General features: G+C 42.3%; 1 protein-coding gene across 2 annotated transcripts in view; it reads left to right on the top strand.

Annotated features, from left to right (window-relative positions):
- Positions 1–26,792, top strand: part of LOC124135986 — a 57,690-nt gene extending 30,898 nt beyond the window's left edge. The window contains exons 23-47 of one of the 2 annotated variants that reach the window (XM_048382278.1): positions 313–435; positions 1,467–1,592; positions 3,335–3,445; positions 4,796–4,912; positions 5,403–5,654; positions 5,902–6,027; positions 7,842–7,967; positions 8,749–8,880; positions 9,532–9,663; positions 10,489–10,746; positions 11,646–11,768; positions 13,997–14,119; positions 14,716–14,850; positions 15,405–15,527; positions 16,621–16,878; positions 17,090–17,353; positions 18,128–18,394; positions 18,562–18,828; positions 18,996–19,262; positions 19,547–19,666; positions 20,645–20,783; positions 22,551–22,828; positions 23,852–23,946; positions 24,686–24,736; positions 25,114–26,792. In XM_048382278.1, the coding sequence (XP_048238235.1) occupies positions 313–435; positions 1,467–1,592; positions 3,335–3,445; positions 4,796–4,912; positions 5,403–5,654; positions 5,902–6,027; positions 7,842–7,967; positions 8,749–8,880; positions 9,532–9,663; positions 10,489–10,746; positions 11,646–11,768; positions 13,997–14,119; positions 14,716–14,850; positions 15,405–15,527; positions 16,621–16,878; positions 17,090–17,353; positions 18,128–18,394; positions 18,562–18,828; positions 18,996–19,262; positions 19,547–19,666; positions 20,645–20,783; positions 22,551–22,828; positions 23,852–23,946; positions 24,686–24,736; positions 25,114–25,131 (4,031 nt within the window). In that variant the 3' untranslated portion in view covers positions 25,132–26,792. The remainder of the gene's footprint in view (positions 1–312; positions 436–1,466; positions 1,593–3,334; positions 3,446–4,795; positions 4,913–5,402; positions 5,655–5,901; positions 6,028–7,841; positions 7,968–8,748; positions 8,881–9,531; positions 9,664–10,488; positions 10,747–11,645; positions 11,769–13,996; positions 14,120–14,715; positions 14,851–15,404; positions 15,528–16,620; positions 16,879–17,089; positions 17,354–18,127; positions 18,395–18,561; positions 18,829–18,995; positions 19,263–19,546; positions 19,667–20,644; positions 20,784–22,550; positions 22,829–23,851; positions 23,947–24,685; positions 24,737–25,113) is intronic. The other variant, XM_048382279.1, reaches the window with a different exon arrangement.
- The last annotated feature ends 395 nt before the right edge of the window (positions 26,793–27,187 follow it).

Here is a 27,187-nt window from a genome sequence, read left to right as displayed (position 1 = left end):
GCGTCCCTTTGGCGTGTCAGAATCCTATGATTGTTCGAAACTTATGATTCATCTGTATCTCATCTAATTTGGGTCCTTAATTACTGTCCAGGAAAGATTTACTGCATTTCTGAAATCAGTTGAAATTGATGATATGGTAACATATACGAGCGTCTTCAAGGCTGACGTATTAGTTTCCATAACAACGCAATGATTCTTCTACCTTCTCTCGTCGCTGTATGGTTGAAATAATGCCGACGCGATGTTAATTTAACTCACTCACTCACTCACCTTCACCAGCTACTGACATTTCATACAAATATTTCTTTATAGATATTGACGAATGTGTACAAGGCCAGAACTGCACTGCCAACTCACGATGTGAGGACACTCCCGGGTCTTATATTTGCATATGTGAAATTGGCTATAGGAAGAACAGTGAGGAACAATGTGACGGTGAGTTCCTGTTATAGTCTATAGTTTACAGAAACAGGTTTGGATTAAAACCACACTTTCATCCACAAAGCAAATACCCTGGAATACATAAGAATGAAATAGTCAAGGTCAAATTGTTTGGGAGTGGCCTAATGCTCAAAACCTTGGCTCGTCACGCCGACGTTACATGTTGCTAATCAGGGTATGCTGGGTCCCTGCAGTGATCATGCTTCAGTATCAAGTATAGTGAGTGAGTTAGTATGGTTTTACGCCGCTTTTAGCAATATTCCAGCAATATCACGGCGGGGTACACCAGAAATGGGCTTCACACATTGTACCCATGTCGGGAATCGAACCCGGGTCGTCTCCTCCAACATGAAGCTGACAGGCCAGATATAACTGAAATACTTTTTTTAAAGTGGAGTTCAACACAACTGACTGACAGAATCACGTGCAAAGCACACGACAATTTGTTTAGCCATGTTCAGTGAGTGAGTTAAAATTTTACGTCGCATTGGCATTATTTCAGCCATATAGCAACAGGGGAAGGTGAAAAATGGATCTGCCCAAACGAAATACGGCACCCAGTCTTAACCAACTGTGTTACGGGCCTTAAAATGCCTTGAATATTTTAGGTCATTCTTCAAAAGCCTAGATGTTTTGTGTCACCCTTGAAAAGCCTTGAAAAGCACCAAAATTAGTTTGAAAATCCTTGGATTTGTTCAAAGTGATATATACTTGTTAACAAAAGTATTAAAACGGGCAAAAATGTGTACCAAGGATGTTTAAGTGTGAAGTTCCCACGGTGATAGATTTGTGTGCCAAAGCATTAATGACAGTTTCTTTGTTGGTTGGAAAATAAATCTTGTTGAAATGTTTGTGATGGTGATACTGCTTTTTAGATCTTACTCCTAGTATATAGTATGAGGGATTTTTATTAAAATATTTACAGACTAAGGCTAAAAACCTAAAAGCCTTGGAAATGGCAATTGAAAAGACCTTTAATGTTCGTGTTGCATGTCAGTATGAACGTCGAACTAATCTATTTACAGATATTGATGAATGTTTTGAGGAGTCCCATGACTGCCAGCATAAATGCAACAACACAGACGGCGGTTTCATCTGCGACTGTTTCCCCGGTTACACCCTCGACGCTGACAACAAAACATGTAACGGAAGTGAGTAGTTTCAAAATGTTTACAATGATATTCTTCGTTTGAATTGTATTTAACAAAACTGTTTTTCTTGTAATATCAATGTAGAGTGTCTGTTTTGGAGAATGGGAAGTCGGTGGTTGGATCCCCCGCTGCGTCATACCAGAAAACTTTCAAGGATGGTACTTGTTTTTACCCTGCATGCGTTCAGCATTAAGGGGATAAACAAGGACTGGACGGCTGGGAGTCGGTATGCTGTGTCTGAGTGGGGTATCCATGTTAATCTACGGCATGGTATCTTCAGTGGGCTGGCAATGAAAATAAATTAAAGGAGTGGTACATCATGATATTTGGTACATTGATTGCTTTCATTGAAAGCCGACCGTCTCTGTGGTCTGATGGAAGAGCGACCGCCCGGAGAGCGGAAGGTCCGGGGTTCGATTCCCAGCGGCGTCATAACAAAAGACGTTAAAAGATGGTACTTGTTGTTACCCTTTCTGGCGCTCGGTGTTAAGTGGCTAAAACAAGGACTGGTCGGCTCGGAGTCAGTATACAGTGTCTGGGTGAGGCATTCATGTTAAACTGCGGCATGGTATCTCAGTGGGCTGGCACTATAAATCGGCACACACACACACAAACACATGCAACGTCGCTAATTAAGTGCAATAATCTTGGACGCAACCACATTTCGACTCACCTCATCTCACATCACCTCATTTAAACCCTATTCTCACGCTTACATGGCGCGAAGAGGCCCACACAACAAGACCCTAGGCGTCAAGCCTATGGGCGTACAATGTGCCCGCTTCTTGTGGTGTGGTGTTCAAAGTCGCAGTCCACAATATAGGCCAGCTTCATCACGACGGCCTGTGGGCTCTCCAGAAGTTCGAATCCCGGTACGCCCCGATAACGTTTATAGGTTTGTCAGCACCACACCCGTGTTCGCGGGCTTCACCAAAGTGGTAAACGTCTGTGACCTGCATCACTTCGTCCACTCCCCCCACATGAAGCTGACACGCCGTGATATAACTGGAATACTGCTCAAAGAGGCGTTAAATCCAACCCACTCACCCGTGCCCTACAAGAAGTTCCTGTTGTATTTGTGACGGCACGCAAAAGTCGAATCGAATACTAAAAGTCTTGTCAGTCTCATTCGTGAAGGAACAGTCTCATTTGATCGGGCGTCTTTTATTAGCCCGTGCCATTCTAAAGCTCAAAGGGGGCACGGGTGGCCCAGTTGTCTAAGGCGCCGCGATTCGCTGTGCAGAGGTGCGTCCCTTAGGCGCGCCAGAAACCAATGATTGTGGGTTCGAATCCCAGTTCGCCCCGTATATGTTTCTAGGTTTTTCAGCACCATACCCGTGCTCGTTGGTTTCACCGAAGTGGTAAACGTCTAAGACCTCCATCACTTCGGGCTTTCCCCCCACATTTAGCTGACACGCCGTGACGTAGCTTGAATAGTGTTAAAAGCGGCGTTAAACCCAGCTCACTCACTCACTCACAAAGACTCAGATCAAAACAAAGGTATAGTGACGACTGGTTCCAGGGCATTTATCATAACTGAATTGAGATTCCACTCGATAATCATGGATGAACCACCGGATCATCTGAAGTCAGATCTTACGACAAACGTGGAACACTGGGGACTTTTTCTTCCCATGAATCACCCTGGGGCTACTGTAGCTAAGATCAGGGTAAACCTCCATGGATCCCAAATGCTTATTCAACAAGTCTTCAATACAATGTCATTACCATATATTTTCTAGCCCCAAAAGAGTGTAACAGCCTGAACTGCAGCCAGGTGTGTGACACCACAGCCAGAACGTGCGCATGTAAATCAGGCTATAAACTTGGCGATGACAATGCAACATGTATAGGTATGTCAGCACGATCGTTTGTAGAGCTTAGAATTCTTAGACGTGCAATTATGTGTTCAACTTTATATACCAGTAACATTTGATTTGATTTGGAGATCCTATCCTTGTTGGTTACATATTGTTCAGAGGGTGTATTGTCGAATGAGCTGAAAATTTACGTAGGTGTACCTGATCATAACGGATTCAATTTCAGCACTACGGAGCAATTTATGACCTATAATCTGATGAGATAATGTACGAAGATCATTTATTCTGTTAACTGGGGCTGTTAACATGATTAATACTGGTAATAATGTTGAAAAATATAGTTCTTGTTGGAACTGCAAGAAATTTCCGTCTGAGAAACTTATTTTACAAATATATTTTGTTGACACATCAAGCACCTTAATAGGTAGTTTAGAAGCAGGTTAATTGTCACCTTAAATCACTATCATGGCCTTTTTACCCTCTGCAACCCGTTTTGCGGGGGCATTACGATGGTCAACGCCCATCCCATCCGTCCGTGCAAGATTTCGTTTCCAGTGGAGATTTTGAAAACCGTACAATACTTCTTCACCAAACTTGACACATAGATGATTTTTCGAGTTTATGATTGATATACACCAGTTGACATCTTCACTACAACTATTTATCATTGCAGGGATATCGATGACTTTGTCTACTTATTTTACTATTACTACTACCAGTTGTAATCAGAAGTAGTTGTTTCTTTGTTTATTTGTTTATTTATTTGTTGTTTAACACCGCACTCAGCAATATTCCAGCTATATGGCGGCGGTCTGTAAATATTCAGATGTATATATGACACAAATCGTATCTTACGTCCTTTACGCAGGCCAGAAACCTATGATTGTGCGTTCGAATCCCGGTTCTTCCCGATTATGTTTCTTGATTTGTCTGCACCTTACCCGTGCTCGTGGGTTTCATCAAAGTGGTAAACGTCTCAGACCTGCATCACTTTGGTCTTTCCTCCAACATTTAGCTGACACGCCGTGATATAACTGGAATTGTGTTTAGAGTGGCGTTAAACCCAACTAACTCACTCACTCACTCGCTACTGTTGTCAAGGGAGGCTCAGTGTGCGCAAGAATGACGCAAGGGTGTACCGTGTCCTAAATAGTGAGACGAGTTGCGTCCCTTAGATGTGCCAGGATTGATCGTTGGTGAGCCCCGACTATGATCCTTGGTCCGGCTACACCATTCCCGTGTTCGTGATTCACAAAAGTCAACGACATTCGTCATTTGGGATTTCGACCCACATTGATCGGATTCGACTTGGTATTACTGAAATACACTTCTAAATGACGTTACATCCAGCGTGCTCTCGATGTGTGAACTGCGTGTTGCTAGATATCGACGAATGTCAGAACAACCTATGCTCCCAGATCTGCACCAACACCAACGGCAGCTACTCGTGCTCCTGCAACGCAGGCTTTAAACTCGGATCAGACAAGCAGTCATGTCTCAGTGAGTACCCTACACAAATAGTCTCCTTAGCAAACACTTGTGTTTAATGAGAGTGTGAATGTTAGCAATATACTGGTAAACACATCGACCTGTATGCAATCGGTTAGGAAAACCAGTGGTTGATAGCACAAGCATCCAGGTCACAGACAAACAAACGAGTATTGTTTATATACTACCCAAAATATAGTTAAGGGCCACCCCATTCTTTCATACTTCTACAGTTCATATGTCATGGGAGATTAACTATTGTGTTATGAATCGATTGGTCCTCAACTTGTTTTAGTAGTATACTTGTCATGGAGTGCTGGAAACCCGCTCTTTCCCGAAAATATATTGATTTATATATACCGAGGAATATACATTCATTCAACCAATAAGCCGAGCCAACACTTTTAGCCACCCTTTTCAAAGAGCTCCTAAAGTTCCTGTCTGTTTTTGGTACCTTTAATAAATGAATTCATTTCAAACACAATGTGACAATTATTTTCAGAATGTGGTTTTCCGAGATGGGGCGTCGAATGCAATTTCACGTGCGAATGTCAAGGTCAAGGCTTTATGTGTGACCCTGCCCTTGGCTGTCTATGCCAGGCTGGGGAGACAGGGGTCAACTGCGACGGGAACGTCAACGAATGCGAGATGAACCTCACCATCTGTGGGTCCAAACAGATATGTAACGACACGGAAGATGCCTACATATGTTCCTGTCCGCCAGGCTACACCGAGGATGGGTTTGACTGTATAGGTAGGAGTAAATGCTGATGTATAGCCTGAGATGACGATAATCACGCTTTACTGTTAGGTACGAGGGGCCAAGTATTTCAAAGAGAGTTTTTAATTCACGCATTCTCTAGTCCAGAGTCTGCAATGTCATGCACTCCTTGCAGTCCTTCATCATGCGCATTTGTTCCAGATTTTATTTATAATGTGAATATCAGGTCATTTGTACTTAAACCTCTTGACGCGTGCAATGGTTGTACTTCTGAATTCAGACATCAACGAGTGTGAGGATGACGATACTACAGCCTGCCCCGCCAACTCCGTCTGCAACAACGTCAATGGCTCCTACACCTGTGACTGTGATGTTGGCTTCAAGAAAGATGGTGATATTTGCTCTGGTAAGGAAACATCCCTACTTTAACTGTGATTGGCGTGTTTTTGTTCGTACATTGATTACTCTCCTCTGAAGTTTGAGTTGTGTTTTTGCTTGTTACTATTACCAGAGTTGAGGGTAGTATTGGTGGCACGTGGTTGGTCTGTGTACTGACTCCTGAGTATTTCTAGGGCGTCGATTCTGTCCCACATTGAAACACAGGTAATATGTATGTCTCCTTAGGCAAGCGTCTTTGTTAGGAATATGCCTCTGTTCACCCAGTAGTTAATGGGTACCCGGTAGGATAAAATAGTAGATTGGGACTGTAAACTTCTGTGACCTCTTCCGTCTCATACAACGGATTGTATCATCTCTGATTTTTTAGTGATCCATTCAAATAATTTTGAACGTACCTTTGACACCCAATGGAATCTGTTTCGTTGGATAATCGAGACTGGTGATTCTCTGGCGTTGACGTTCTATATTCGTATACTTCACAAAGTGGTGAGAGTATATTTTAAGTGAAAATTGATCCAAATTCCAGGGTAACAGTAGTGTCGTCCTATGAGCATTCACTTGGTGAATGGAATAAGGCGCGACATGAATGGACTTTATTACTGGAATTATCAGTTCATTTCTGTACGTTTATAAGAAATAGACTACATGTTGTTACCATTCTCTCATAAAAAGGTTGTGATGTATGTTTTACATTCCTTGCAGCCCCTAACAATGGGAAAACAATTGGGTTTTGTTAGATTTTGACCGCCGCCACCACAGTCGGTGATTTTTCTAATAGCTACTACTCAAAGATCATTGAAATTAGATATTATTTTTCCATGACCTAGGGGGTTTCGTTTGGCACATGTTATGAGAAGGTAAAAGTCACAAGACAGGAAGTTCTCAATAAAACGTTTGTGGTTATACATTCTCAAATATTATCAGTGCATTTATCGGTAAACTATATATACCTCCTAAAGAATTAGGCCCTGTTTTGGAAAGGTTTGGGTCAACATGAGTCAATAGTCAACGCTCAGTCTTTTGTAAACCATTATCAGTTTCTGAGGCATTGGTTCCCCTACACTTCAGGTTTGCATTTTTGATTTTACAAATAGTACCGCAGGCAATGTTGGTGATATGTCTATCAAAGGGCAAGGTCGTCTTCGAGGTTACTCCTGCTTGTACTTGCGCAGTCTTGGAACTTTGATCTTAAGAAGTTGTTCTTGAATAGGGCAACATCTGGAAGTATTGATTTCGGACGGAAACTACATAGTATATTACGATTTGGGGAGCTTTGGGGAACTTACGGTGAAGGTGCTGATTTTGTTTTTGCAAGTAAACGTTCCAGTTGATATTTTTTACACCACCAAAGTGTTTCCGCACTTGCTTAGAAAGAAACTTTTCAACATTTAAAAATATTCGTGATTACGCTGATAATAAATTCATTTCATGATTTATGTAGAATTCTTGATTGAGAAACATCCTTCTTTCATTATGGTTAGCTCGACATGGTATTGGGTGATGTTTAAAATTGAATTATTCTGACGATGCTTGCATGTTTAATGCAAGTGTGGTTTTTGGATATTATGATGATGCACGAATGGTTCGATGATTTTCAGTTTAATGGTGGTGTATGCATTTCTCATGTTTATGTTGATACTCATTTGTTAAATGATAATTATGATTCAATGATATTCAGTGATTATGGTGGTGCATGACTGTCCCATATGTTGATACTGATGCTGAATGCTAAGTGAGGTTCAATGCGTTTGATTGTGCATGTACATGTGTATGAATATCCAACAGGACAGGGTGTTATCAAAAAATGTGTATCTGCTCCAGACATTGACGAGTGTGACAACGGCCAGGCTAACTGTGAACACTCGTGTGTCAACAAGAACGGCAGCTATAACTGTTACTGCGCCATTGGACACACCCTCAACGACGACAGGAGGACGTGCACTAAAGGTGACCATCGCAGATGGCATTAAACTCTGTTTGGTAGTTGTCCTCTTTGCCTCTGGTTTAAAACACGAATTCTTCACCGGATGTCTAAACTACATAATGGGTCCATTATTCATAAAATGGCCCCTCCTTTCGAAGACAAAAAACCAAGTTCTTCCTAATGACTTTAGTAATCATTATATGTCTGTTTGTATAGCATATGTAATGATGAGTTTACAGATAGGCTCTCACCCATCATAACATACCGAGGGGCACGTTTGTCCCAGTCGTCTAAGGCGCTATGCAGAGTTGCGTTCCTTGGGCACGCCAGAAACCTATGATTGTGGGTTCTCCCTGATTATGTTTCTAGGTTTGTCGGCACCATACCCGTGCTCGTGGGTTTCACCGAAGTGGAAACGTCTGAGACCTGCATCACTTCGGGCTTTCCCCCCACATTAAGATGACACGCTGCGATATAACTGGAATGCTGTTAAAAGCGGCGTTAAACCCATCTCACTCACTCATAACATACCGAGGTTAATTATTACATGACATAAGTATATAGGACTATTAATGTTTAAAGTAACCCATGTATTTCAACTGCACATTGCTGCAACCGAAAAATCATTCCGGTCCATACAAAATTATCGCGAAATAAATTGCGAATATATGTCGTTAAAACAATTATGATTTAAAATTAAAATTAATAGATTAAATATTGCCAGCCAACCGACCCGCCTTTGCCAGGGCATGTTACCAGAAACACCAATGTTATAAAAAAAAATGACTCTGTGTAACATTATAGATCTTGATGAGACAGACCCCTGTGAAGGCCTGACGCTGAACTGCACTCACTACTGCACCGTGGTGGACGGAAACTCTGTTTGTCGGTGCAACCGAGGCTACTTCCTCGGATCAGACCTTCAAACATGCACAGGTGAGACGATTCATGCAACTATTGAGCCCGGCTGTCTGTCAGATTGACAGTAGGCTTGACGTTGTAGTTACCGTTTTCTGCAGGCATTTTGTATGTCATCGACTGCGGTGATCTTCCCTGTTTCATAATGTCATTAAAATATCAATAGTAGTAGATTAAAACAAAGTGTAAATACTAGGTACGGCGTAAAAATTATGTCGTTTGAACATTCGATTCTCTCTGTATTGCATGGCTCAAGTACCCAAAATACAGAATACATGCATTCTTCTATTGTGAAAGTTTCTAAACACATATTCATCTTCTCAACATAAAATTGTTTAGTGTGCAAAGTAAACTTTCAAACTTACGAACTGTGACATAGAATTAGCTTTGGAAGAAGTTCACCAGCAACGATACAAGGGAATTGGGCGTGACGCTGTGTGGATCTCGGTCGCTCCAGTTTGAATACAACGTTTGAATTGTTTGTTACCTGGTCTTCCTCGACACATACTGCATGATCTTTTCTACTGCATGATCTTTACAGAAGAAATGTTAAGCGTTCTCACATTGAAGTTATAATGGCTTGTTTATGTTATCTTGAAGTGACAATATCTTGCTGTTATGATGACAACGTTAAATGCTTGTTACACACTGTTTGTTGTATTTCTGCAGACATCGATGAGTGTTCTGATGACACACTTAACCTGTGTACGAACAAAGACACCTGCACAAACACCCCAGGGTCGTACACCTGCAGGTGTACAGCTGGTTCAAGGCTTGACAACAATGGCCGAACATGCGTTTGTAAGTTCTGAAAATAGATCAAAATATCTCGTAATCTCGAATACAAGAGCGACATGTTTGTCAATCAACCATCGTTAAGATATACATGTATATAGTTGTGCATAATATATGTAAAAAATGAAAAAACATATGCCAAAAGTTCTCAATTACTGTGAAACCTCGTTAATTCGGATATCATTACCCGTGTAATCGACCCGTGAATATCTGGGTTAGAATTGGTCTTCAGCAACCAATGCTTGTCGTAAGAGGCGACTAACGGGATCGGGTGGTCAGGCTGACTGACTTGGTTGGTTCATGTCATCGTATCCCAATTGCGTGGATCGACGCTTATGTAAGTCATTGGATTGTCAGGTCCAGACTCGATTATTTACAGGCCGCCATCATATAGATGTGATATTTTGCCGGGTAATCGTCCAGAATAACACATCTCGCTATTAACGAATATGTTGGCGTGGTAATATTCCTTAATTATATTTTGATGTTCCCAATAGTCGAAGCAGGCTTTGCGGACTAAAGGGCTTTTGTTGTTCCAATAAGTGTACGGGTGGCCCAGTCGTCTAAGGCGCCGCAATCTGCTGTGAAGAAACCTACGATTATGGGTTCGAATCCTGCTTCGCCCCGATTATGTTTCTAGGTTTGTCAGCACCATACCCGTTCACGTTGGTTTCACCAAAGTGGTAAATGTCTAAGACCTGCGTTACTTCTGGCTTTCCTCGCACATTAAGCTGACACGCCGTGATATAACTGCAATACTGTTCAAATCGGTAATAACCCATCTCAGACACTCACAAATAAGTGTACAGGTGTATTTGTTTTCTGTCGCAGCCTGCGATGAGTACCACTGGGGTGAGAGCTGTTCCAACAACTGTGACTGTGAACCCCTGGGGACAAAGCGGTGTGACAAGGTCAAGGGGTGTGTGTGTAACCAAGGGTGGACAGGGGACAAGTGCCAGGATGATGTCGACGAGTGTACCTCCACGGCGACATGTCTGGCCATCTCCGACTGCCTCAACACCCCTGGGTCTTACAGGTGCATATGCCGCACAGGCTACGGGCTCTCCGCTAATGCCAGTGCTTGTGAAGGTAAGTCTGAAGTGTGACCAGTGCTAAGCTCTGTTGACAGTGAAACAGACCAATGTTGTGGGGTTGTTTGTTTGTTTGTTGCTTAACGCCGCACTCAGCAATATTCCAGCTATATGACGACGGTCTCTAAATAATCGAGCCTGGACAAGACAATCCAGTGATTAATATCATGAGCATCGATCCACGCAATTGGGATACGATGACATGCATCAACCACGTCAGCGAGCCTGACCACCTGATCCCGTTAGTCGCCTCTTACGACAAGCACGGGTTCCTAAAAAAAAAAAATAACCTGGATCTTCACGGGTCGTTACGGGGTTGTAGGTGAATTTACCTCAGAACAGTGCTTCAGTTATATGACGGCGAGTCAGCTTAATGATTGTTTTGTTTGTTTGTTGTTTGACGCCGAACTGGTGATGTAGGCCAGTTTACCACTTAATTAACAATAAGCGGGATTCATGCATTATTCACTGCAGTTCAAACTTCATGAGTTTTGCTTGTAAACAAAGATCTATAAAGAAATACAGGAACGCTAGTTGAAAAGGATACAGTGGGTAAATATGCATTGTTGTTATACTATTGTTTGTTTTTGGGGGTTTTTTTGGGTTTGATTTTGCTTGTTTCTGTTTGGTTTGTTGTTTGTTTTATTTTATTTATTTTTTTGTTGATTTTGCCTGTTGTTTTGTTTGTTTTATGTGTGTGTGTGTGTGTGGGGGGGGGGGGGGGGGGGGGGTTTCAAGCGTATTTGTACACAACTCAAAATCACTTGGCTAATGCTGATTTGTTTTGCGCAATATACGCTTTTCGGGAGCTCTGTGTTTAACTGAAAAATATTGGGGACCAAGGTACTATAATTCCAATCAAGGTTATTATTAAAATGCACCATGCTTCTTCCTCAGATATTGACGAGTGTTCGGAGGCTGCAGACAATCTTTGTGATCAGGATTGTCGGAACACTGTAGGGAGCTATCTGTGCAGCTGCAGGCCTGGCTTTATCAAGGAAGGCAAGGGCTCCTGCAATGGTGAGATTCAGAGTCTTCTGCCTTCATTATTCAATTTCAATTTCATTATTAAGGCTGGTGATTATTCGGTGTGCTACCATTAGTCAGATGTCCCAAAGGTCAGATAGTTTAGAACAACAAACTATATCGCTGATTACACAGAAAATCTCCTAGCTGTTACCTACATGAAAATGAAAAAAAGAATTTATGGATGTCATCTCATTTTTATGAGGAACACAACGTTTCGAAGTACCATTACTCCTTCATGTACTGATTGTACTGAAGATGAAGATGAATATCACTTTTTATGTGTATGTCCAGTGTATGAAGATTTAAGAGCAAAATATCTAAATAACTATTTCTACCGCAACCCAAACGGTAACAAATTTTGTAAATTAATTACTTGTGATTGTACAGAAACTATTAGAAATCTATCAATGTTCATTTATCATGCCATGAAACTAAGAAAATGTATGAATTTGTAACACGCCCCACACATTGTACTATAGGCCTTTGGCCTCATAAGTACCATGAATAAAGATTGATTGATACTCCTTCATCAAGTGAATCCGAAACATTGTGTTCCTCATAATAAAGAAGTTGACATCCATAACTTATCTTCCTTATATGTATCTCTTCTAAATGCATGAACATACTAAACCATCGGATCAAGGGAAGCGGGTAGAGCTTTGTTGGATCCCGCTTCTCATAGACATTCATGGAAATGAAAATGCAGACCCAGTGGCGCTGCTAGCCCTTGACAACAAAAAACAGGTTAAAGGCTGAATTTGTCGGTTACTCCAGCAGGAATATACACTCAATAATGAGTGCTCGTTATCCGCCACTATGCCAGTTAATATACTCTCTTTATTTAAATTAGTTTAAATATAGTTGTTGATGCATCATACATAAATTCATGTCAGGTTCGATATTGTGTAAATCCATAGGTTATAAGCCGTATGGCATTGACCAGAACTCCACCGGAAGTAGACACCCCAATGGGCACCAATTGTGCTCCCCTTCTTTATGTCTATGGGGGCAGTCGGGTAGCCTAGTGGTGAAAAGCGTTCGCTCGTCATGCCGAAAACCCGGGTTCGATTCGCGACACGGGTACAATGTGTGAAGCCCATTTCTGGTGTCCCCCGCCGTGATATTGCTGAAATATTGCTCAAAGCGGCTTTAAACCATACTTACTCACTCGATATATCGAAGATGTAATATCTTTAATAGTGGTCACATAGATAATTTCTTTCCACTTAATAACCCATCTAAACTAGAACTAAAACCATTGGGTGAAGCCATAAAAGGGAGCAGGTAGCCGCCTCATATGTTTCACATTTAGATCCATATATACAGATTCAGAGTTCCCCAAAATACCAACAAACCTGCTTATTATCAATAAGCAGAGTTGCATCATTCAATGCATTGCAGGATTAAGAAGGCCTTATTAAGGCTTTCAGTGTTGTTTTTTGATCGATCATCGGTCGAATCGTTTGATGTGAATGTGATCAAAGACACATGACCATAAGAATATAACTTACAATTCATACCCACAACTGATATTGAAAAATATTTGCTCCTCCATATTAATGTCAGGACCGTCTCCGTGGTCTAGCTGTGAATTAGCTGTGGTCCAGCTGTAGAGCGTCCATTCAGAGAGCGGAAGGTCGGGGTCTGATCCCCGGCCGCGTCATACCAAAGGACGTTAAAAGATGGTACTTGTTGTTACCCTGCCTGACGCTCGGCATTAAGGGGCTAAAACAAGAACAGTTCGGCTCGGAGTCAGTATACTGTGTCTGAGTCGGGTATTAATGTTAAACTGCGGCATGGTATCTCAGTAGGATGGAGCTATGATATCGGCATTAGTCCGGACTAGTACCAGCAGCCACACACACATACATATAAGTGCAATAATCTTAAGGGTTAGAATAGGTCTTCAGCAAGCATGCTCACCGTAAAAGGCGACTGTGTTTGTCGTAAAAGGCGACTAACGGAATCGAAATGGTCAGGCTTGCTGACTTGGTTGATGCATGTCATCGTATCCTTATTGCGTGGATCGATGCTCATAGCGTTAATCATTGGATTGTCTGGTTCAGACTCGATAATTTACAGACCATCGTCATACAGCTGATATGTTATTGCTGAGTGCTGCGTTAAAAAACAAACTAAGCAATAATCTGAACGCCTCCTAATCCCATTTCACCTCACCACCATACGACTGTCAACAATGCTGTGGTGTTCTATGGCAGATATCAACGAGTGCAGTCTGGGAACGCATGCTTGTGATCACAAGTGCAGGAACACACAAGGTGGCTATGCATGTGAATGCTACGATGGATATCAACTCACCAAAGAAAGGAGAAAGTGCACACGTGAGTTTATAAACCAGTTTGTGAGTCAGTGTCATGCCGATGTAACCTATTTTTAATAAGATCGCAGCGTTGCAACAGAATGTGGTGTAATCCCAGAAGTGATGGAGTTTTCATATTTGTGAAACCCACGAGCAAGGTGACTCCCGTCAGATCAATTATTATAATAAGGGCGAGTCGAGGATTTAAGCATACGATCCACGTATCTTGACACGGCAGAGGGACACATCTCTGTCCTGTTATGACAATGAACGTATTTCTCGGTTTATGCATATATATATAGTCAAATTTAAAAACTAATGTGAAGTATATGCGGCGCAGAGGTCTCTGCAAGCTTCATAATTAAATTCATTTGATATTATTATCAATTGGTATTGGGGTGCTACAGTGTACTTACCTCGTTGCTCACAGAATGAAGGAGTGGTTTTCCCGATTCAAATATTTACGTGACGTCAAACATTATTCTCATTTCTGACTCATAAAGCACTTGGCCTTTTTATTGTATTGTCTGCTGTTCCAAGTAAGTTATATCTCCATAAGGACAAACGTTTATCGCCTTAATTCAGACACCTCAAGTGGTCCGTGTCTTTATTACGCAGTGAAACCTGGAGCTACGACTTGCAACAGAACAGACTGCTCCGCCAACGGTGGTTGTCGTGTTAAAGGAGGAATAGACATATGTTTCTGTAACACAGGATACCAGCTAAGTGACGCCGACAACACAACCTGTGATGGTACGTGTACAATGTTTGTGATGCAGATGCCTCGGGTATTTGCTGAATGTTCTTTCATCTTTTGAATCCAGTTTTCAGAATTATGACACTGAGAATGCTACCGACGAAACTGAAAAGGAATATGTTTGTAGAGCAATTCGATACTCTTGTTGTAGTCATTAATCCCAGAGGCTTGGGCATGTTGTGTCATTTCGTTAATACCAATTGTTGAGACATTTGTAAAGCTTGGTCACAAATATTCGTGTGTTATTGGTGTAATTGTGAAATTATTAAAATATGCTTGGCGACTAAATGGACCTGGGGTCAGACTCGGGGACTTGAATGTAATCGAATTCGGACAAGAGACGTTACCTATTACATCAATCACTGGTTTGCCTGCTCCATGCCCGAATGTGTGTGTGTGTGTGTGTGTGTGTGTGTGCGTGCGTGCGTGCGTGCGTGCGTGCTAAGAACCGTCTAAGGTGCGACGTAAGGCAACAAACAAAGCATTGACAAACACTGCCTCGATACCTTAATTGATGATCGTCGTTACAACACGTTCTTTTTACCAACAGACATTGACGAGTGTGACGTGAATACAACGTGTTCGCAGAACTGTACGAACTCACCTGCTGGCACGTACACATGTTCCTGCTCTGTTGGCTTCCTGTTGGCTGCTGACAAGACAACGTGTGAAGGTATGTGAACGAAGTACATTTGCTCTTCCTCTGATGACTGCCAGTTGGCTGCTGACATGGCAACTTGTGAAGGTATGTAAGAGAAGTACACTTGTTCCTGCTGTGATGGCTTCCAGTTGGCTGCTGACATGGTAACCTGTGAAGGTATGTAAGATACGTACACTTGTTCCTGCTGTGATGGCTTCCAGTTGGCTGCTGACATGGTAACCTGTGAAGGTATGTAAGAGACGTACACTTGTTCCTGCTGTGATGGCTTCCAGTTCGCTGCTGACATGGCAACTTGTGAAAGTATGTGAACGAAGTACATTTGCTCTTCCTATGATGGCTTCCAGTTCGCTGCTGACATGGCAACTTGTGAAGGTATGTAAGAGACGTACACTTGTTCCTGCTGTGATGGCTTCCAGTTGGCTGCTGACATGGTAACCTGTGAAGGTATGTAAGAGACGTACACATGTTCCTGCTCTGTTGGCTTCCAGTTGGCTGCTGACATGGCAACTTGTGAAGGTATGTGAACGAAGTACATTTGCTCTTCCTATAATGGCTTCCAGTTCGCTGCTGACATGGCAACTTGTGAAGGTATGTAAGAGACGTACACTTGTTCCTGCTGTGATGGCTTCCAGTTGGCTGCTGACATGGCAACCTGTGAAGGTATGTAAGATACGTACACTTGTTCCTGCTGTGATGGCTTCCAGTTCGCTGCTGACATGGCAACTTGTGAAAGTATGTAAAAGACGTACACTTGTTCAGATTTGGAAATTATATTTTTCACAAATGGTGTTTTTTGTGTAATTTTTCTCTTTGTCAGAGTAACTCTCGTTTCGGTTCGGTCAATGAGAGAGGGTGAGTATTGTTAAACGCCGCAGTCAGCAATATTCAAGCTATTTCACCACGGCCTGTATATCTGAGTCTGGACCTGGCAAACCACTAATTAACGTAATATAGGTACAATGTCACGCAATCAGCAAAGCCACAGAATCCCCTTTAAAGCCCGCTATTCCGACAAGCATTGGGTTCTGTAGGCCTGTTGGCCCGGAATCCTAACAATGATATCTATGAGAAGGACAGTTAGTGCATGGTTTCGTATGCTCCTCAGCATGCCCTGACGGCACGTATGGCGCCAACTGTACTGAGAACTGCAGCTGCGACGCCACCAACACCATCAGCTGTAACGCAACTGACGGCAGCTGTACATGTAGGACTGGATGGAATGGAACGACGTGCACGGAGGACGTACCAGAATGTGCCGACGACTCCCCCATCTGCGGCACCAACGGCACGTGTGGCGAAAGGAACGGTTCCTATTCATGTACCTGTAATAAAGGATATATACGGACCAAAGGCGGCTGCATACGTAAGTACAGATAGTGGTACAAGTAATGCTTAGATAGTGTATTCCGTCTACAGCAATGCTTAGTCATCAATATTCCAGCTATATCATGACAGACTTTAGGCCTTAGGCTGACCATGAACAGGCTTGTTCGAGGTCACCTAATGCGCCAGGTGATCCTGATGTCCTTGTACCGACATATCCAGTAAACTTATTGATTCTGCTTTTGTTTCAGCTTGTACCAGTATAACATATGGCATCAACTGTGCAGAAGATTGTACTTGCGATTTCGCCAACACAGACTCCTGTGATTCGATCAATGGATCATGCACGTGCAAGGAAGGATGGAACGGCACCAACTGTTCGACTGACGTGGACGAGTGTTCAGAAGATCTCCACAACTGTACAGACACTGAGGTGTGTCGCAACACATCCGGCAGCTTTGTGTGTGACTGTCACCCTGGGTTATGGAAGTCATCCCAAAGTTCAACATGTGTCGGTGAGTCTTGATGCAGTATAATCAACATCGTTGGGTATTTTTTAGTACAGTTCCATGTGAGACACAAAGAGGAATGAAGCTCACCTGTAATGTTCATCCATAACTCCAACTTTGAAGTTTTCCAAAGTGGAATAGTGGAATAGTGAAAACAAAATTATCGAACTGACAGAAAACAATAAATTTGTATGTGACAGTGAGGTCTGAGGGCAATAACATAGCAATAATGTTGTCTGAGTTTGAATCCTCATTCGTGTTGTCATACCTGGACATAAGCTTCCAATCACTTGTTATTTATCAAGAGTCCAAATCCACTATGCATTTTTCAAATGTTTCAGCATATTTGGTGTTTTAGGCCAACTTGTTCAGAAACGTTGGAATAAAATCATTTTGTTGTGAAACATAATTCTGTTCATTTCTCAAAATTCAAGTGTTGTCGTGAAAGAAATATTTGGCCAAAAATATGTACATTGATTCTGATCATCCAATTTGCATGCCTTCCCATTGGAATCTCAGCTGTCCCTTGGGATATTGCCTAACAGGCTTAAAGTAGGGTGAGAGTGAGGCGTGTTCAAAAGGCATAAATAGGTGTACATGCTGTCAAACACTGGACTGACCAACATTCAAACATTTAAAGGCCGCTGTGATATAGCTGCGTGACAGCATTCTCCCACTCGTCAACCTCAATTAACGAAATCAATATTAAATTATATAAAAATAAATTGGTTTTATATTAACTACCTTATACTTAACTGCATGCGACTCATATCCGTTCAGAATGCACGTCACCAACATATGGGTTCAACTGTGCCAGCAAGTGCACGTGTGTGTTCCCCAACACAGCATCCTGTGACCCGGTCAATGGATCTTGCACGTGCAATACAGGCTGGATCGGCACCAACTGTGAGACTAACGTCGACGAGTGTTCAGCCACCCCATCTGTCTGTACCGAAACTCAAGAGGTGTGTCGCGACACAAACGGTAGCTTTGTGTGCGACTGTAATCCTGGGTTCGGGCGACCAACCACTGCTGCTGCTTGTGCTGGTGAGTGCTATAAGTGACATCATCTAATACCGTACCTCTAATTATGTAAGACAGGGACTTTTTACAGTTTGGAAATGATAACTGTAAAATTTCAAACCAATCCCAATATAAAGATGTTTGAAAAAAGATAAGAATTCGAAAAGTACAATATATTTGTTTTGATTCAGCATGCAATTCGACAAGTTATGGCACCAACTGTGAAAACGCATGCACATGCATATCCGGGAACTCATTGTCCTGCAACTCGGTCAATGGATCCTGCACGTGCAATACAGGCTGGACAGGCACCAACTGTGAGACTAACGTCGACGAGTGTTCAGCCACCCCATCTGTCTGTACCGAAACTCAAGAGGTGTGTCGCGACACAAACGGTAGCTTTGTGTGCGACTGTAATCCTGGGTTCGGGCGACCAACCACTGCTGCTGCTTGTGCTGGTGAGTGCTATAAGTGACATCATCTAATACCGTACCTCTAATTATGTAAGACAGGGACTTTTTACAGTTTGGAAATGATAACTGTAAAATTTCAAACCAATCCCAATATAAAGATGTTTGAAAAAAGATAAGAATTCGAAAAGTACAATATATTTGTTTTGATTCAGCATGCAATTCGACAAGTTATGGCACCAACTGTGAAAACGCATGCACATGCATATCCGGGAACTCAGTGTCCTGCAACTCGGTCAATGGATCCTGCACGTGCAATACAGGCTGGACAGGCACCAACTGTGAGACTAACGTCGACGAGTGTTCAGCCACCCCATCTGTCTGTACCGAAACTCAAGAGGTGTGTCGCGACACAAACGGTAGCTATGTGTGCGACTGTAATCCTGGGTTCGGGAGACCAACCAGTGGTTCTGCTTGTGCTGGTGAGTGCTATAAGTGACATCGTCTACTGTTGAAGCTTGCCGTATTCACCGAAGGAGAATTATTATTGATGAAAACGTCATCGCCAGAGAATAATCAGTCTTTCTGCTCCACTTTTCTAACTGAGTAATATGTGAAATAAGTTTCTCGCAAATTACCGATTATCTGTTTCTCGTGAAATATTGTTGTTAAAGTCTTGCCAAGGCAAAGGACTTACAAAGGTTTTTCACTCGTCACAGATAATCCTCACTTCGTTGGTCGTAGGTTATCCCCCCATTATTTCCAGATCGCAACGAGTGCCTATCCAGCGCCCAGCACACATGTCAATACCACTGTGACAACACCGAGGGATCCTTCACCTGTTCCTGCCCCTACCTCTACTTCGGCACAGGCAATGAATGCACAGGTTAAGTCGCACTGTTTCATTTTTCTTTTTTCCCCTATTTCGATTTGATTTACAAAGTGAGAACAAGAGGGAGGGAGAGAGAGTGAGAGAGAGAGAGGATGATGGCGAGAGAGAGAGAGGGGGGGGGGACGACAGATAAAGAGCGTGGAGGGGCGAAAGAGAAAGGTGGCAGTGGGATAGAGAGGGTGGGCGACAGAGAGAATGGGGAGGCGATAGAGAGAGAAAGAGAGAGGCGACAGAGGGAGAGAGAGGGTGGGACGACAGACAGGAAGAGAGAGAAACCGGAGTAGAGAGAGCAGGTAGGGCGACAGAGAGAGAGAGAGAGAGAAACCGGAGTAGAGAGAGAAGGTAGGGCGACAGAGAGAGAGAGAAACCGGAGTAGAGAGAGAAGGTAGGGCGACAGAGAGAGAGAGAAACCGGGGTAGAGAGAGAAGGTAGGGCGACAGAGAGAGAGAGAAACCGGAGTAGAGAGAGAAGGTAGGGCGACAGAGAGAGAGAGAGAGAGAAACCGGAGTAGAGAGAGGGGAAGGAACTGAGTATAGGAAGAGAGAGAAACCGGGGTAGAGAGAGAAAGGGGAGGAGCGACATAGAGATAAGGGAAGGTGAGAGACAGACGGGAAGGAAGAGAGAAGCAGGAATAGAGAGCGTCAGAGACATAGGAAAAGGGTGTAGAGAGAGGCACAGACGTCAGAAAGATATGAAGAGAGAAACAGGAGTAGAGAGAGAAGGTAGGGCGACAGAGAGAGAAACAGGGGTAGGGAGAGAGAAGGGACAGTCAGATTTGGGAAGGGAGAGAAAGACAGACGGGAAGGAAGAGAGAAGCAGGGGTAGTGAGAGGAGAGGGAGACAGGAATAGAGGTGAGGGAAAGTGATAGAGAGAGAGAGAGTGAGACCCCGATGGGGCCATGTGATGGCCTTACTTTCAGTTTTCGGGGTATATTATCCTGCCTCTCCGTTCATGGTATCGTTCTGTTACAGTTCTCCCACTAGCGCTTGGCCTGTCCATACCCATCTTCATCCTCTTAGCGCTCGTTGTCGCCGTCCTCGTCTTCTGCTGTTGCCGCAGGCGACGTCGACGAAGGCGAGACTCCCTGCTGCCACCATCATCGGAGGATCGGTAAGCGTGGGCCAGGTCTAGTTTATTGGTACACTCTTTTAGAGTGAGTACGTTGGGTTTCAACGCCTCTTGAACAGTTAATTCACAGCTAGTTGCAATTGCTTAGGGAGAAAATATAGCGACAAAACTTGTTCCACATCCAATAGAAATCTCTGCATAAAGCAGAGTCAATTGTAAGTCCAGAGTGACGTTAATCACTTTGGTGAACCCTTGAACTCGTGTTACTTCTGACAGACCAAGGTTCAGGGCCTCGTTTCACAAAGCGATCTTGCGTCAGTGTTAAAGTATGGTAGTAACGATCATCTTAGCGCTAAGTTTTCTTTGTGGAACATGGCGACTATGCCTGTAAGTGGCGACTAACGGGATCGGGTGGTCAGGCTCGCTGATTTGGCTGATGCAAGTCATCGTATCCTAATTGGATCGATGCTCATGATATCAATCCCTGGATTGTCTGGTCCAGGCTCAATTTTTTACAGGCCGTCGTCAAATAGCTGGAATATTGCTGAGTGCGGCGTTAAACATCAAACAAACAAAGAGAACTAGACATACACAAGAAAACCAGTGTGCTCTTGCAATGATTTCATGTCGCGCAGGTCATGTTGTTTTTGTCATTATCCTGTATTCAAGATCAAATTCATTTCCCGATCCCATAATATTGGCGACCACCTTGGACTCAGCACATACATGTCAAACCTTTCATTTATTTATTTGGCTCCTGTTTTATTAGGTTTATTTGATAGGGCATGTTACACTTACTGTGTGATGCATTGCGGTATTGTAATTGGTGGATTTAAAACTACCTTTGACCGCTGAACTTGCTTTCATAGATGCATGACTTTGCGTGTAGATATTAGCGTTAGAAAGCGTCTCTCACAGGAAGGTGTCCTGAGAAACAGACAAATCATTTTACATACAATATTATACATCAGTAGTTATGTTTTCATTCATGCAGACAGAGACAGACCCTAAGATACAGGCACGTGTGGCACAGTCGTCTGAGGCGCCGCAAAGCACTCTGCAGTTAACGTTGTCAACACAAGAAACCTATAATTGTGGGTTGGAATCCCTGTTCGCCCCGATTATGTTTCTAGGTTTGTCAGCACCATACCCGTGTTCATGGGTTTCACCGAAGTGGTAAACGTCTGAGACCTGCATCACTTGGGGCTTCCCTCCCACATGAAGCTGACACGCTGTGATATAATTGGAATATTGTTCAAAGCGGCGCTAAACCCACCTCACTCACTCACTTTAGGGCTAATAATCAGTATTTTGTTGATAGGAATGGTCAAACTAGGAGGTAGCGGTCGTAACAGCTGTCGCTGTGGTTGTTGTAGAGGCAGCAGAATGAGTGAGATTTTTTAACTCTGCTTTGAACAGTATTTAATTTATACCATGGCGTGTCAGCCTGATGTTGGAGGTAGCCCGAAGTGATGCAGGTCTCAGACGTTGACCAGTTTGGTGAAACCCACGAGCACGGGTATGGTGCTGACAAACCTATTCGGAGCGAATCTGGGTTTCGAAGACACAATCATAGGTTTCTGGAATAACCAAGTAAAGCAATTATGCACGGAGAATTGTTGCGCGTATCGACTGGGCCATCCGTTCCCAGTTTCCATGGAATATCTTACTGGGTTTTAGCAATATTCGAGCAATATCATGACAGGAAATATAGCAGACAAGAGACACAAGCCACTAAATGTGACACTTCAAATGGACTGGTGAGGGGTTTTCAACTTTTACCTTATTTTGGATTGTACTCGATTTCAGTGACGGGGCCTTCCGAAGTTTATTCTTCGGTGGACTGGCGACAAAGTCAAGCTATGGTGCCTCTCGCTACCAGGCGTACTCCCCACACACCTTGTCTGATGCTGCATCCCAGGTGAGCGACACCTCCCACCGGACAGGGAGGTCCGGCAGGTCAGACTGGACAAGGAGGTCGGACCGGACGGGGAGGAGGGACAAAACAGGACGGGGCAAGAGTTACGCATTCAAAGACACGCCATGGGTTCAAGATCGATTTCAAGGCTTAACGGAAACATCGAGAGGTGAGTGGATATACCTCAGTCAGAGTGTGTGTTACGCATCAGTGACATGATACACCAATACAATGTATACAAGAGGTAACGTTAATGACGTGATACACCAATACAATGTATACAAGAGGTTACGTTAATGACGTGATACACCAAAATATAATGTATGCTCTTTTTTGCTGTTGTTGTTGTTGTTGTTGTTAAAACGCCGCACTCAGCAATATTCCAGCAGTTTGACGGCGGTCTGTAAATAATTGAGTCAAATCCAGACAATCCAGTGACTGACATCATGAGCATCGATCCACGCAATTGTGATACGATGCCATGCATCATCCAAGGCAGCGAGCCTGACCACCGATCCCGTTAGTTGCCTCTTGCGACAAGCATAGTCGCTTTGTACGCAAGCTTGGGTTGCTGTGGTGATATTCTACCCCGTATCTTCACGGGTCTACAGTGTATACCAAAGGTTACGTTAATGATGTGATACGCCGATATACAATGTTAACACGCGGTTGCTTTGATGATATGATACTCTAATATACAATATATTCAAGAGGTTAGGCGTTAATGATATAATACACAAATATGAAATGTCCGAGCAATGTGTTGAAAATAGCATGTACCTTTTTGTTGGTTGGTTTGTTGTTTAACGCCACACTCACCAATGTTCCAGCTATATGACGGCGGTCTGTAAATAATCGAGTCTGGACCAGACAATCCACTGATTAACATCATGAGCATCGATCCACGCAATTGGGGTCGATGACATGCATCAACCAAGTCAGCGAGCCTGACCACCCGATCCCGTCAGTCGCCTTTTACGACAAGCATGGGTTGCTGTACCTTTTAGAACTTCAAAACCTCAAATATTTTATTTTCGATACTTAACAAGGATGATTATGGTCTTGACATTGATACTATAAGCAAAAGAATACTGTGTTTCTGCTTTCCGAGGCGTCGTACTATTTCTAAAAAACATTGTGAAATATACTAAGTAGAATTAATTGTAATACTGTTAAAATAAAATTATTTCAGATCTCACATCTGCACCGATTAGAGAAGAGCCGACGTCAAATTTCTCCTGGGAACATTTGTTTTCCGTCCTGGAACCTCAAGGACCTGATGGCCAGGTATTCGTCTGACATATTCATATTATTCTACCTTAGTATTCAGGTGGTTTGCCGGAGCAGAATCTCTGGTAATCTAGTATTGGACTGGGGTTTAGCAGCCCCTGTATGGACATAACTTCTCCAACACGGCCATTCACAGTGCTTCAACGCCCGTTAGACTTCCGTGTAGGAATGTAGACGATTAGTTTCCGGTTTCCGGTGTACAAGAAACCGTATTGTTCCCTGTAGTTTCCACTGACGGAGGAAACTTATCATTCTCACTGTTGGTCCAGAAATCTTATAATATTCACGGTTGGTTTCCAGGAAACATCATATTCACAGTTGGTTTCCAGGAAACTTATCTTATTCACTGTTGGTTTCCAGGAAACGTATCATATTCACTGTTGGTTTCCAGGAAACTTTTCATATTCACTGTTGGTTTCCAGGAAACTTATCTTATTCACTGTTGGTTTCCAGGAAACGTATCATATTCACTGTTGGTTTCCAGGAAACTTTTCATATTCACTGTTGGTTTCCAGGAAACTTATCATATTCACTGCTGGTTTCCAGGAAACTTATCATATTCACAGTTGGTTTTCAGGAAACGTATCATATTCACGATTACTTTCCAGGAAACTTATCATTATTCAGTTTTTGGTAAAACAACCTGAAACAAGAAACTAGGTGTTCAATATTGAAACAAACATACAATCAATTGTTTTATCGACTTGATAATGATAATGTGGATGTTTACTTTCAGTATGAAGTACCTCGTCCACAAGTTGATCAGAGGCCAAATAGGACATATCTGGTAAGTAACTTCGACCCTCACCGACTTGGTAGTGTTGCTGTGCGCACTATTCACAGGCAAATAGAGTGAAGATCGGGGTTGTCTTCAGTAACCCATGCTTGCCGTAACAGTCGACTATGCTTGTCGTAATAGGCGAATAACGGGATCGGGTGGTCAGCCTCGCTGATTGGTTGATGCATGTCATCGTATCCTCAATGCGTAGATCGATGCTCATGATAAAAATCCCTGGATTGTCTAGTCCGAACGCGAATATCGCCGTCATATAGCTGGAATATTGCTGTGGGCGGCTTTAAACAACAAACTATTTTAGAAATTTTGTTCCATGGATCATATTCTAAACACGGAGAAAGCATACATCCTTTGCCACCTTGTTACAGAACTCCCAAGACATCTAGCTGTCATGTTAAATACACATACAGCGAAACCTGGTCAGCTTGGACACCATCAATCTGGAAACCCACCTTGACTAGGACCCCGGAAGTCCGGAAACCCCTTCCAAACGTCAATTTTGGGGACGTCGGTAAAACACTGATGAATATTATCTTACATTCGTTCATCCGGAAATCTGACACCGGAAGACTTTTTCTAGAAAAGTGCCGACCGAATTAATTGGTGTTCGCTGAAGTTGGATTCTTATCGTCTTTCATGGAGATAGCCACGTTGCAATACGACGATGGCAAAATACCCGCCTCGTTGATATTAGGCGGTCGCTTGTAAAAGTGTGCATGCGGGTTAATATCAGTATTTCATTGTTGTTACTTTAACGCCCATTGAGCATGGGAATATATTTAACAAAAAGGGATTTGGGAGATGGGATTATATATGACAAGATGTATGTTCAAGTCAGTACAGTATTAACACCCAAGCAAAGTGTTGTACTCTCCTTGTGTAGATGGGATTATATATGACAAGATGTATGTACAAGTCAGTACAGTATTAACACCAAAGCAAAGTGTTGTACTCTCCTTGTGAAGATGGGATTATAATGACAAGATGTATGTACAAGTCGTTACGGTATTAATACTCAAATAACTTGTTGTACTGTCCCTGTGGAGATGGCAATGGATATGACAAGATTTCTACAGCAGTCGGTACAGTATTAATACTCGACTGTACTTTATTTGATAAAATGAACTATATCGATCACATTATTATTTATCAATCGTCATTACTTATCATAATTGGCACCGTTGTATATTTCTGGTGTTTGGAGACATTTGTTATATATATTTTTAAACACTGGGGGAGTTATTAGTTTGTTTATTCAGTTATTTTATTGTTACATATGTGTGTTTCATTCCGCCAGTTTTGTATTTTGTTCAAATTATTTATTGAATGACATTAAATATGTATATAGCTATTAAAGATTTATATATATTTTTCGTATATTTGACGCCTCATATCGGTCGATCTGAATAGTCAGTATGTTTTCTAGTTTTATGTAGTGAATAATGGCGCTTGTTGGCTTTCGTTTTTTAATAATTTGATAACTAATTTGGAAAATTAACCTGTAACTTTACACAAAATACTTTTTATCACCACGACGGCTTAAGGAGGCACACTTTGTAGATTTTCTCACGTATATATCGCACAAAATGTCGGTGATGTAAGAATATTGTTATATGTATTTAGACAGAGATTAAGGGTTATAGAAAACGAATTGACATTTCTCATTTAGATGATAAACGGTTAATAATAAGAGTCTTTTGTAAATTTAGAACTTCATGACATAATTTACATGTAAGTAATGCTCGGAAATGCAAGACAAGGGATAACTCAAATGTTTTATGTACAAATAGAGACATCAGTGTTGTAGAAGATGAATTATGTTCATTTTCAAAATGTATTCAATGTAAAGATCCAAATAGTTAATTCCTGTTATTACTATTAATAACCCACTTGCAACAATTAATTTGTCCAACCCAAAGATTTTCACATCGTAACATCTGTTGCTGTGTTCCTAAAGCATGTATTCAATATAAAATCACATGCGTTACGAAAACATGTTTGAAAGTTACATTGTAAACAAGGCCATGAATAAATTGTTGACTATGTTGAAAATTGTCCTTTGTCATGCTCAAAGTAATACCTGGGGTTATTTCCTTCACCGGGAATGTTGTCTATGGCAAACTGCACATTTTGACCCCGACTATTCACGCTCGGGACATGACACACCCATCCAGTTCGTGACAACACGTGTTATCATTGTAAGTTTTCAAATATTCATGTGTGTATGTTTAATGTGAATTTATCAGTTCCATTTTGTTTGAACTCTTTTCAAATTGACTGAATACTTCATGGGCGTTGTCGTTTTAATGCACACATACGTTAGATCACAGCAATACATCTGCTAACGTTCACAAAACCACATGAGTACTCTGCCACACGTTTTGCAATACTAAGGATTGTCTCACAACTCTTCTTTTTTGGCGACTGAGACTAACGACAGTC

The sequence above is a fragment of the Haliotis rufescens genome, unplaced genomic scaffold, assembly GCF_023055435.1.
Source record: "Haliotis rufescens isolate VD_foot unplaced genomic scaffold, xgHalRufe1.0.p SCAF_4, whole genome shotgun sequence".
In the NCBI taxonomy this organism is placed as follows: Eukaryota; Metazoa; Mollusca; class Gastropoda; order Lepetellida; family Haliotidae; genus Haliotis; species Haliotis rufescens.
Note: the sequence above shows the minus strand (reverse complement) of the source record. Positions and strands in the feature narration are given on the sequence as shown.